At 41.0% G+C, this 11,656-nt stretch overlaps 1 protein-coding gene across 3 annotated transcripts in view; it reads left to right on the plus strand.

The window, feature by feature from the left end:
* Positions 1–8,161, plus strand: part of CCNYL1 (cyclin Y like 1) — a 47,387-nt gene extending 39,226 nt beyond the window's left edge. For all 3 annotated transcript variants that reach the window (XM_060782636.2, XM_060782645.2, XM_060782654.2), the window contains 2 exons: positions 2,432–2,594; positions 6,472–8,161. In XM_060782636.2, the coding sequence (XP_060638619.1) occupies positions 2,432–2,594; positions 6,472–6,588 (280 nt within the window). In that variant the 3' untranslated portion in view covers positions 6,589–8,161. The remainder of the gene's footprint in view (positions 1–2,431; positions 2,595–6,471) is intronic.
* Positions 8,162–11,656: the final 3,495 nt, after the last annotated feature.

The following is an 11,656-nucleotide window of genomic DNA, read 5'->3' on the forward strand; positions in this document are numbered from 1 at the left end:
CCCCCCTCCCCAGGTTATCAAGAAATCTTGATGTAGACATTTAATACACAATTGTGCAGCTGCTATTTCTATGCAGGAAACTGTGTTGTCAACAGGATCAATGGTGTGGTTTTTGCTTTGCCCAGAGTAAATTGGGGAAAATCTATTTGGAATTGCACAGTTTGAATACCCAGTTAAATCTACAGCTTACAGCAAATGTGGGCTAAAAAGGCAGGCAATAATAATATGGCAAGTCCCCTCAATAGGATGTGTACCAGCCCTTAGTTTCTGCCTCCTCTTTTCTTATTGTCAGAGTACCCTACAGTAGCTGCCTTTTTTTCTTGCTGAGCCTTTCCCTCCCAGCTATAGCTGGACACCTACAGGCCTGTTTCTTTCTTTAAGTCTAGAAAACAGAGTGAAAGCCAGTGCGGTATAGTGGTTTAAGTGTTGACACTGTAGACCAGAATTTGAGTCTACATTTGGTCATGGAAACTCACTGTGTGCCCATAGCAAGCCATACTCTCAGCCTCAGAGGAAGTCAAAGTAAACCTCCCATTTGAAAACAAAATCTTGCTAGGAAAACTGTGTGATAGGATTACTGTAAGTCAGAAACAACTTGAAGGTACATAACAACAAGAACAAAATGAGAGTGCTCCTTCCTTGCTTTCTTGTGCAGCAGTAGACAGTGTGGGCACAATTTTCTAAAATGGTTTTCTTCTTATAGGGGCTTTGTCTGCTGGTTTGTGTGAGTGAGATATTGCGGGTTTTTTGCTGGAGTCAAAAAGCACATGTAACTTACGACATGAATGCTTCCGTTTGAACATATTGCATTTGTATTCTAGTGTTTCACTAATTGGGGTTGGGTATGACTTCAATGAGTTGAGATTTTCCTAATATGAATTAATTTAAATGATATCCTCGAGGAAGACTATATTATATCTTCTCTATTTTAAGCTTGATGGATACTTTTTGTTTTAAAGTCAACTGTTTTTGAATTGACAAAAAATGTAAAATTTTTGCTATGCTAGCTCCACTGGCTGATGGTACACCTCCAAACCAAATTCAAAGTGCTGATCTTGACCTATAAAGCTCTATATGGTTCTAGCCCAGCTTACTTGTCCGAACGCATCCGCCCCTACGTCCCACCTCGTAATCTAAGATCATCCGGGGAGGCCCTGTTCTCGCTTCCGTCAACAGCACAGATGCGCCTGGCGGGGACGAGAGACAGGGCCTTCTTGGCTGTGGCCCCTCGCCTATGGAACACACTCCCAAATGAAGTAAGATCTGCTCCCTCCCTCCTGGCTTTTAGAAAAAAAAATTAAATCATGGTTTTGGGACCAGGCCTTCGGGCAGTAGAAGTAAATGTGTGCAGCATTTCAGAAAGACAATGACTGGAACGGCAATTTGACGAACGAGACTGTTTTATTGTTTTAATGATTGTTTTATTGCTTATGGATGTATGGTTTTAATTTGATTTATGTTTAATTGTAGTGTATAATTGTAATTGTACTGGCATTGAATTTTGCCATTACTTATGTGTAAATTGCTTTGAGTCCCCCTCGGGGTGAGAAAAGCGGTATAGAAATACTGTAAATAAATAAATTAGAAGAAAACTGTACATTACACATCTAAATGAAAACTAAAAAAGTGCTTTTGACTTGATATTAGAGCTATTACAGAAAACGATTGCTTTCCAACTCATCTAAAGACTGTAGGTGTTTTTTCTAGGCTGCTCTGCCTCTGAATGCATAGGATGGATTTTTGTGGAATAACATGAGGCTGCCATAACATAATTCCTCCTCTCTTGCCCTGGAAAAGTATCCTCTCAGAAGTTTCAGGACAGAGGACTCCTTTGCCTACCTAATGTGGCTGGCTGGCTTGCTTATTTATTTATTGCTGGAGATGAATCCATGTTGCCTCAAGAGGCTTTTTACTCCAAGATAATAGCAGCCGCTCTTCAGAGATCCATTTGTTGCCGTGGTGATATGCCCACTTCTTTTGTTGGTCTGGCTGTACTTCAATAAAGAAAAAAACCTTTCCTGTTATCAACCCTCTGAAAATGTCTGCAAGTTCTTCAGAACTAATCAACAGCACGCCCATCATTCGTTTCATCTGATAACTGCAGCACAGGGCCTGGTGAGAATGAGAATGGAGAGCGAATTGTGTACAGCTGTGCTAATGGAAGTCTAAACAGGGCCTCCCAAGTCAGCCAAGGGAGTGTGAGGCAGAACACAACCTTTTTCACCAAGTTGGGGGCCCCGTAATTCAAATTGCCTGTTGCTTCTAATGGAAACATATTAACACTGTCCCCCTTTTAAAAAATACTTTGACTGCAACATGCAATCTTTTTTTCTAATTGAAAAGGTACGCTTGAGATTTGTGTATGTGTCTTAATCAAGTTTACAAAGTCCTGGTTTGTTTTCCACCAACCTGCTTTTCTTTTCTTTTCCAGGAACGAGATGGAAAGACACTTCTTGGAGCTGCTGCAATTCAATATCAATGTTCCTGCCAGTGTTTACGCCAAATACTACTTTGACCTTCGCTCCTTAGCAGATGACAACAACTTGAGCTTTCTGCTGGAGCCCCTTAGTAAAGAGCGGGCACAGAAATTGGAGGTAATGTCGGGCAGTCTGGGGACTTTGTTTGCAGAACAGCAGTGTCTGTTGCTGCTAATCACACTAGTGTGGCTTGCTAAGTTTTCTGGTTTGGTTTTATTGGAAGGTCTAACCCCTTATTGACAGAAATCCGTCATGTAATGATTACATTTTGTAACAAAATTTGAAAAAAATTCTGTTCCTGGTTTGAAAGTGTTATTTCCTGTTTAATTGTGTGGTACTTGCTTTGAAAATAATTGTTGTAATCCAGAAATTTCATTTTGTGGCTTCCACAAAGTATGTTGAATTGGTTGAGACTCTATGAGATATTTGTTGGAAAGATTATAGGTAAATGTGCTACTGGATGTCCCACAAAAACAACATTTTTGCAGTTTAGTAAACTTTTCTTACGTTTTATGATAGAACCAGTTAAGACAGTGGTTCTCAACCTGGGGTCCCCAGATGTTTTTGGCCTTCAACTCCCAGAAATCTGTACAGCTGGTAAACTGGCTGGGATTTCTGGGAGTTGTAGGCCAATAACATCTGGAGACCCCAGGTTGAGAACCACTGAGTTAGGAAATGACATTTCTATCCAAGGAACAAAAATCATGTTACACACTTTTATCATTTTGGAAGGACAAAAAACGTGTGAAAGGTCTCAAAAAGAGGCTGTGTGGATACAAACAAGTATGGGTTTGGATACAGACACAAACTGACTAGCCCAACAGTCTGCATGTTTCCCACATTATGGTTGAGGCTGAAACCTCTGATACCTAGAAAAGAAGAAGCTGTGTGTTGCTTGAGAAAGAAAAAGAAAATATGGGGCACCTACCATCACAGCCTCATCCTGGTGCCATAGGTCTCAACCAGATAAGAAATCTGCACATCTTGATAGAGTTTCGTACACTTTGACGGTAGTGCAAGCCTCCCTGCCACTTAGAAATAAGTTCCATTTAAGTTCAGTGAGATTTCCAGGTTAGTGGCCGTTAGTATTGTTGCTTCAGACTGTGTTTGTTTTCTTCAGAAGGCATCGTGGTTCAAAGCTCCAAACAGGATGAAAAGTCAGTCGGTTGTGGACAGCTGCTGAGTGTGCTTCTGTCTCACTTTGTGATTCTTCCACTTATGCATTCTCTGCCAGATGTTTCACATATTATTACAGATTGTAGCATGGGAAGAAACAAATGAACCATTGCAGCAGAAGCGCTTTTCCCAGCACTTGTGAAGGGAAAGTTTCTTTATTTTAGGTATAAATCAGTAGGAAGAAAATTAGACGTTCCATAGTGTTGATGCGGCATCTCTTATTCATAGTGTATTAGGATAATGTTTTCATTTATTATTCTGGTCACACTTTGGGTTTCAGACGAATTTAACAGCTTCCCCTAGTTAATCGTTATATACACCCTGGTTGAGTTCTTGAAACAAAGTGAAAGGCTATTATAGCGCTGGATGGAATGCCAAGATGCTGTTCCATACCATTACAGGCAGTCCCCAAGTTACAAACTTGTATGTATTTGGAGTGTTTTTACCATTATTGATATGCACTTTTGCATTGCACTTGTTCTGCATTTAAGTGGTCTTATCAGTTTATTGATCTGTTGGCAATTGTGCACTTTTTACCACTGAGCAAATTGGGTCTTTGGACTGTAATAAAGTTTGATTTGATTTGAAGTTACAAGCACTATAGGTTTTGTAGGTTTGTTCTTAAGTTGAATTTATATGTAAGTTGGAGCAGGTACAGCAAAAACTGTACTCTTTGTAATTTGGACAAAAAGGTGCATATTATAGTTCCAATGTGTGATTAGAATCCCTTTTTTAGAAAAACCAAAGCTTCCAAACAATGGAACGGAAAACCATCAAAAAAGATAATTCAGTGGTGGAGGCTCCTTCTTTGGAGACTTTTAAACAGAGGCTGGATGGTTATCTGTCGGGGGTGCTTTGAATGCGTTTATCCTGCTTCTTGGCAGGAGGTTGGACTGGATGGCCCAAGAGAGGTCTCTTCCAACTCTATGAGTCTATGAGCCTCTCCTGTTTACTCTGCCTCAGTTTGCTTGGGGTGTATTTATGCTGTAGAATGAATCCAGTTTGATACCACTTTAGCTGCCTTAGCTCTTTTCTATGGGATCCTGAGAGCTGTAGTTTTTCAAGGTCTTTATGCTTATCTGCCAAAGAATGCTGCTGCATCATCAAACTCCAAATCCCAGCATTGTATAGCATTGATCCAGAACAATTAAAAGTGGTATCTCGCATGAAGGAAAGGAGAGGGGGAGAAATACAGGGAGGATGAAGGAGAGATAGATAGGAAGAAAGAGAAAAGGGGGTAGAAAGATCAAAAGGAAGAAAAGTTTAAAGTTTGGAGAGATCCACAGGAAGAGAAGGGGATTGGGGAGATCCATAAGAAAAAAAAGGGAAAAGAGATTTGGGAGATCCATAAAAATAAAAGGGAAACAGAGTTAGGAGAAATAGCAATGGGAAGAAAAGGGAAACGGGGTTTGGAGGGACATAGATAGGAAAGAAAAGAAAAGGAGTTTGGAGAAATGTATAGGAAGAAAAAGGAAAAGAGGTTTGGAGAGACTGATAGGACGAAAGAGGAAAAGGGGTTTGGAGTAATACTGATAAGAAGAAAAAGGAAGTGGGGTATGGAGACACACTTTGGCTCAGCGCTATGGTTTCATGGCAGGGAGAGAGGAGAAAGGCCCGTTTGTAACTATGAGTTATACATCAGTCAGATGTTTGTAACTGTATCCAGCCGTCTTGTCCTTTTCTCTGAGGCTGAATGTTTGCTTGATTTCCTGAAGAGAGATGAGCCGCTACTCCTTCATATCAGTAATGAATTTAACAATAGGATCTGAACTTAGAAATTGGTTTCGATATTAAAAGCCATCTATACATGTCAAGCCCATGGGGATTCATTCATAAATATTAAACCAATTAAATTTGTTTAGAGGTGACTATGCAGCTTTTGCTGAAAAGGAGGACCTGAAAATTTGGAATCATAGAATCCTAGAGTTGGAAGAGACCTCATGGGCCATCCAGTCCAACCCCCTGCCAAGAAGCAGGAAAATCACATTAAAAGCACCCCCAACAGATGGCCATCCAGCCTTCTCCTCCAAAGAAGGAGCCTATTGTTGATTATATGTGATAATTGTGTAAACTTGATAAGCTGTAGGATGTTGCTCCTTCTTTTAATTTTGAAAAAAGATAATGCTGCTTAAAGAATGTAGGAATACGTGCCCACTTCTGAACAACAAGACTCATTGAGGTTTTTCTCAACATAGTGGTAGTTGTTTTTCGATAGTCACAATGTAAGACACCGTTGATTGGAAAATAGTAAAGGTAAAGGTTTCGCCGTAACATTAAGTGTAGTAGTGTCCGACTCTGGAGTGTGGTGCTCATCTCCATTTCCAAGCCAAAGAGCTGACATTGTCCATAGACACCTCCAAGGTCATGTGGCCGGCATGACTGCATGGAGCGCCATTACCTTCTTGCCAAAGCAGTACCTATTGATCTACTCACATTTGCATGTTTTCAAACTGCTAGGTTGGCAGAAGCTGGGCCTAACAGCAGGAGCTCACCCTGCTCCCCGGATTTAAACCGCTGACCTTTCGGTCAGCAAGTTCAGCAGCTCAGCACTTTAACTCACTGTGCTACCAGGGGCTCCTTTGACTGAAAAATGGACCCTAATTTCAGTACCACCACCACCAAAAATACATAAGATACACTTGCAATTCTAATGACATGCCCCCTTTTATGAGAGGTTTATATAGGGGGGAAAGTGCATGTTAGAACTGAAGAAATACAGTTGTGTGAAAAATAAGGTGATTGATCTGATGTGGCTCTTAAAACCTTCCTGGCTGTGCTAATGTTGAAAACACACTTCTGTTTTGACCGTGTTTTTCAGGCCATCTCCAGGCTGTGTGAGGACAAATACAAAGATTTGTCAAAAGCTGCTATGAGACGATCGTTCAGTGCTGATAACTTAGTTGGCATTCGCCGTTCTAATGCAATCCTCTCTTGAGCAAGATGGAAAGCTGCGGCATTGTGGCACCAGCATTCCTACGAACAGGAATACCACCTTCACTCCCAGCTCACAGGTCAGCAGTGGCGGCATCTTCCAGCCCGAGCGCGGGGTGAGCAAATCCAGCCAAGGAAGTCCAGAGGAGCATAATAATTCCATGGGGCGCAGGGGGGGCGGGGAGATGGGACCTCGACAAATGGGCACACTCCTTTCGAACTCCAGAAATGCAAGAACATTTTGGAGAGTGTTTTGTTTCCTTTTTCTCCTCACCCCCTCCCCCAATCCACAGACATTTGCTTACTGTGTAGGCCTATAGCTGTGAACTATGTGAGTTTTTAATAATGACTAGTTTTAATTTTAGAATTTGAACGTTAACACAGCAAGAGTCACAATGTTTCCCTCCCTCAGTCAACCAGGTCCTGGCTGCAGTTGCCTTTCAGAGTCAGTGCAGTGCTCCTGCTCATACAGTGTACGTAAAGCCACTCTGGAAACTGTGCTGTAGCAGCAAAAAGTGACCGGTACTTCTCCCATCCCACTCCTTGCACCACACATTTACTAACAAGGCTGTTTGATTGGGACATTGGTATTCAGTAACAGACCAAGGAGCTGCTAAACAGCTAGCTATATTCCCTGCATAAACACGATGTCTCTGTTTTGACATTGTCGGGGATTGGAATTGTCTTTCGACTGGAACAAAGAAATGGCATTCTGTGTTCACTGGGAGGAAAACGAGTTGGTCGGGGGCCACTTCTTGTCAGCTATGGTGTTTCCCATGTCCTTGCCCTTCTAGGCCTGGCCTGGAAGAAACACAGTCCATAATACACTGTTTTTCTTTTTGGCTGGAATTCTGAATAGAACTGCATTGAAAGCTTAACTTGAACAAATAAACTGGTTTGGTAATCGATGGACAATAAAGCTGCTCTGCGAAACTTTTCTACTGCAAACAATGGATATGGAGCACGTTTTTGCTTTTGTCCTGTGCTTCCAAAAAGCTTTAGATTCACAGTGGGGAAGTCTTTTGATGGCCCTGGCCTTGTTGATGAGGGAGGCATGATAATCTTTAGTTCATTTAATTGCCTTTTAAAAGACTTCTTTTCTTTAAAGCCTGGTATTTAATGCCCCTTGTTCTGGAAGTGAACTACGGAAAGCTGAGTTTTCCTCTAAAGCTAGTTTGCTCTTCCAGAAAAGGAGTTTTGCTCCAAAAATTAGGAAGCATTAAAAAAAACTTACCTGGACTACAGATCTTCACAGTTTCAGGTCAAAATATTTAAGTCATTTGTATTTCAAAACAATTTCAATAACGGGTGCAGTGCAAACTCCTGTTCAGCCTCTCTTACAATAGTTGTATTTAATGCCGAGCCCAACTTGCTTCTCGAGTGTACACAGGCCATCAGACTGTTATAGTCTCATGCAGTATTTTAACTTACCAGCCCCAAGCAGGCGTTCTATGGAGTCTGTGGTTTCAGGTATTGATCACAATTCAATTTTGAAACAAATGCTACATCTTCAGGTGGCTTTTCTTTCTCATGTTTGTATTAAAAGAGAAGCTAATAATAAACTCTATTTTAATTAAGATTGGGCATTGTTGCTTTACTTTGTATTCCTCTTTCCCAGGGTGTTTATTCCAACTGGATTTTTGTGCATCCTCCTCCTTATATCACTGGGTACATATGGATACCTGCAGCAAGCATCACTGAAACCGTATGCCACAGTGCCTGCTGGACTCTTCTATCCTGTTCACCTCATGTTTGTTGACAAAAGACCAAATCTGCAGTCGGAAGACTTTGCAGAGCAACTTGCACTAATGATGCAGATAATAAGAATGTACAACAGCTGTAGCACAAAATAATAAAAAGCCCCCTCACTCTATACATTCATAAGATTTAAAAAGCATAGACACCCAAAATTGTTTTCATTTGGCACCATGGAGACTTGAAACTCAGCACCAGGTTCACCACCCAGCAGAGAGCATCCCATTAACTCTGGTATCACCACTAAAAAGACCCTGTATCTGGTCAACACCTGCCTCTCCTTTGAAGGCAGCAAGGGAAAGGTCTCTGAGAAGTACTGTAGTGGCATTTTAATACTGGATACTACTTTGCTATGTGGCCATGTGGAGAGTCAGGAAAAGGCATCTACCGGATAGTCTGTCAGCTGAAATTCTTGGAGTTTGCAAGTCTATGTGACCCTAACTCTTCCATTTCTCACAAATGAACTATCCTGGTTTACTGAGAAGTAATTTCATAAATTGTATACTGTGTATGGCTATGCAATGTGTTTCCTTATTACCATTTTAATTAACAGTCATCGTAAATACTAGTTTGGTTTATCAGAACAAGTGAAAACTTTCAGGTTTTCTTCAGTATTGAGATAATACAACTTGTAACTGTTTGGGCTTTTGTACCTTATAAGAACTAGGGTCTGTATGTTGGCAGGTAAAATTGTAGTCAGTAAGAAATAGAGATTGAAGAGAGAGTCACTCCTAAAAAAATGTTCAACTCCTTTGGCTCAAGTCCAGCTTTTGTACACCTGAACAGGTTGCATACACCTGTCTGTGAGAATCTGTGAATTTCCCACCTGTCAGATGGGTGCTCTTAGGAAGTAGTGAGGCTGAGATGTTGCATAACAGAAAATGGAAGAGCACACACTCAGAAAGCATGAAGAACAGTGCAGTATATGAAAGTATTCATCTGTAGATATCAAAGTGTCCCAGTGATTATGTGGTTACTGCCTATTGATGCAGAAGAGAGGTCCCAAACAGCACAGGTGTTGTGTACATAGTAAAACCAGAGGAAACTGTTTCCAGTATGTTTGCTCCTGCCACCTGAAGATGTTTATGAGAAGGAGGCCAACCTCACCCTTTTGTGCCAACTTAGCTGGAAATTCAGAAACTGGCCATAATTCAATAGGGTGTCCACTCACTTGAGTGCTGCCATATTGTTCCTCTATATATGAATTACTTTGTTTTTGTCTCCAAGGCGATTATATATTGAAACCTCTTACAGTGGGTTTGGCCGGTAAAGGACATGCCCTTGAGAAATGGAAATGAATGTTGAGAACAACCCTTTTACCTAGTAAGGAGGTATGCTTTAAACAAGAGAAGTGGGAGAGGTGACTGTTCAAACCACAAGTACCAAAGGACATGCTTAACATCCATTCTCTGAGTGCTGCAGTTGTTTGTATTGACGTAGTTGCTACTAGAGAGAAGGATGCTCAGTTTCCCAAAGTGGCAGGGACTTGGATGGCAAGTCTGCTTCTAAATGGGATGTCATTTCCTAAGACTTTCTGGAGCCTTTTTGGTTAGTGACCTCTGATGCTGCAAAGCCCAGCTCAGGTCTGTCTCTACTTCCTAACATCGAGTACCTGGACTGGAAATAGAATCACACTTAGTGGCTATACAGCTCTGCCTTTCCAAATAGAGCTTTGGGGAGAAATTGGAAGCAGTGCACTGCAAATTCAATAGCAGAAGCATTTTTTATTTGCTTCAGGTTGTAAAACATTAGGTTGTGCACACTTATGCTTTGAATGCACAAGTGCTGAACATTGTCATAAGTGAGCACAGTAAACCCTTCCTTATATTTAAAGGCCTTCCTGAGCTCCTCCAAAAGATTTATGACCCGAAAAAGGATTTCTTTCTGTAGAGCAAAATGTCCGGTTTGTTATAAGGCAGCAAACAAAAAAGTCACATTTCCCTGTAACTTAAAAGCTGTGTTCATGCCTTTCAGTGGCACCAGGAGATATACCTGATTCACAAGTAATAAATGCTGTCTTAATATAATAGAGGCTGTAACCTACATTTTCCACTGCCCCACTGCTTTGTTTACATACCAAAACCATCATTTTCTAATGTTCTTATATTTTCAAGACTTACATGAAAGGCAGAATTTCCTCAATTGTGTCTTCTTCTGTCAAAGTGCAGTATTAAAAGGAGATGCCATGGCTTGTGGGATTTTCCCTTGAGCTGTAACACCCTGCAATATCTTATCAGTTTTAACCTTAGTTGTGAGCAATGTTGGGAATTGTAGTTCAATAAATCCTGAGGTTGTAGACCACAGCCCAGTGTCAGGCAAATATGTCATTATTAATTGGGTTTAGATATACCATATCATCAGCTCTCCATATACAATATGAGGTTAATTGTTGTCATGTCCCAGTAAGTAAACCCCAATTAATGGCGATCCTATTACAGGGTTTTCTTGGCAAGATTTCTTCAGAGGATACTTCTCTTTGTTTTCCTCTAAATATGGCCCAACAGCATTCAGTATTCTCTGGCTGTCTCCCAAGTCCTAGCCAAGCGTGGCCCTATTTAGCTTCTGAAATTGTACAAGATCCTCGTGTTTTAAGGTATTTAGACAAACATGAGGTTAATAATATCTGTTATATGTGAAGGTGACGTCTGAATCACCAAAGCATTCTGTGAAATATTTAGTAACAGTATATAGAGAATCTGCCTGTGTCTGCTTACACTTGCTAAGAACAAAGCTGCTCAAATCTGAAGAGGAGCCAGGATAACTTTTAGTACTTTCACTGAATTTGAAGGAAATCGATTAAGTGACATGGAACCATTTTCAATCTTCAGCATTATAGGTATTCAATAAAAAGAGAGCTCTTGACACTTCTAATGTGAATACACCATGTAAGTGAAGATGTAGCACATACAAATATTATCCAGAGGCGATGATTTCTCTGTATAGTGGGCAGCATACCATTGTGTTCATGGGCATCTAGTCCTCAAGCTCCTTCTTGCCCCCCCCCCCCTTTACCCTGCTTACAAACATGATGGTCAGAACCGAGCAAAGTGTGACACTTAATTCAGTGTGGATGAGAAAACACATTACTTGACCAAAACCTCCTAGGGGAAGCTGCATTTTGTGATGGGCAAGTTGCATTTTGTTGCCTGCTGTAAATATTGAATATAATCATGAAGGAATGGAAGGATAGTTCTTGTGAAAGTTCCTTCAGATTAGAGGTAAATAACTTGTGGCCTTTATTGGAAGGCGGCTTCCCTCAGGCCTAGCTAGTATATCCACTGGTGAGGGATAATGGGAGTTGCAGTCTAGCATCATCT

The sequence above is a fragment of the Anolis sagrei genome, chromosome 1, assembly GCF_037176765.1.
Source record: "Anolis sagrei isolate rAnoSag1 chromosome 1, rAnoSag1.mat, whole genome shotgun sequence".
NCBI lineage: Eukaryota > Metazoa > Chordata > Lepidosauria > Squamata > Dactyloidae > Anolis > Anolis sagrei.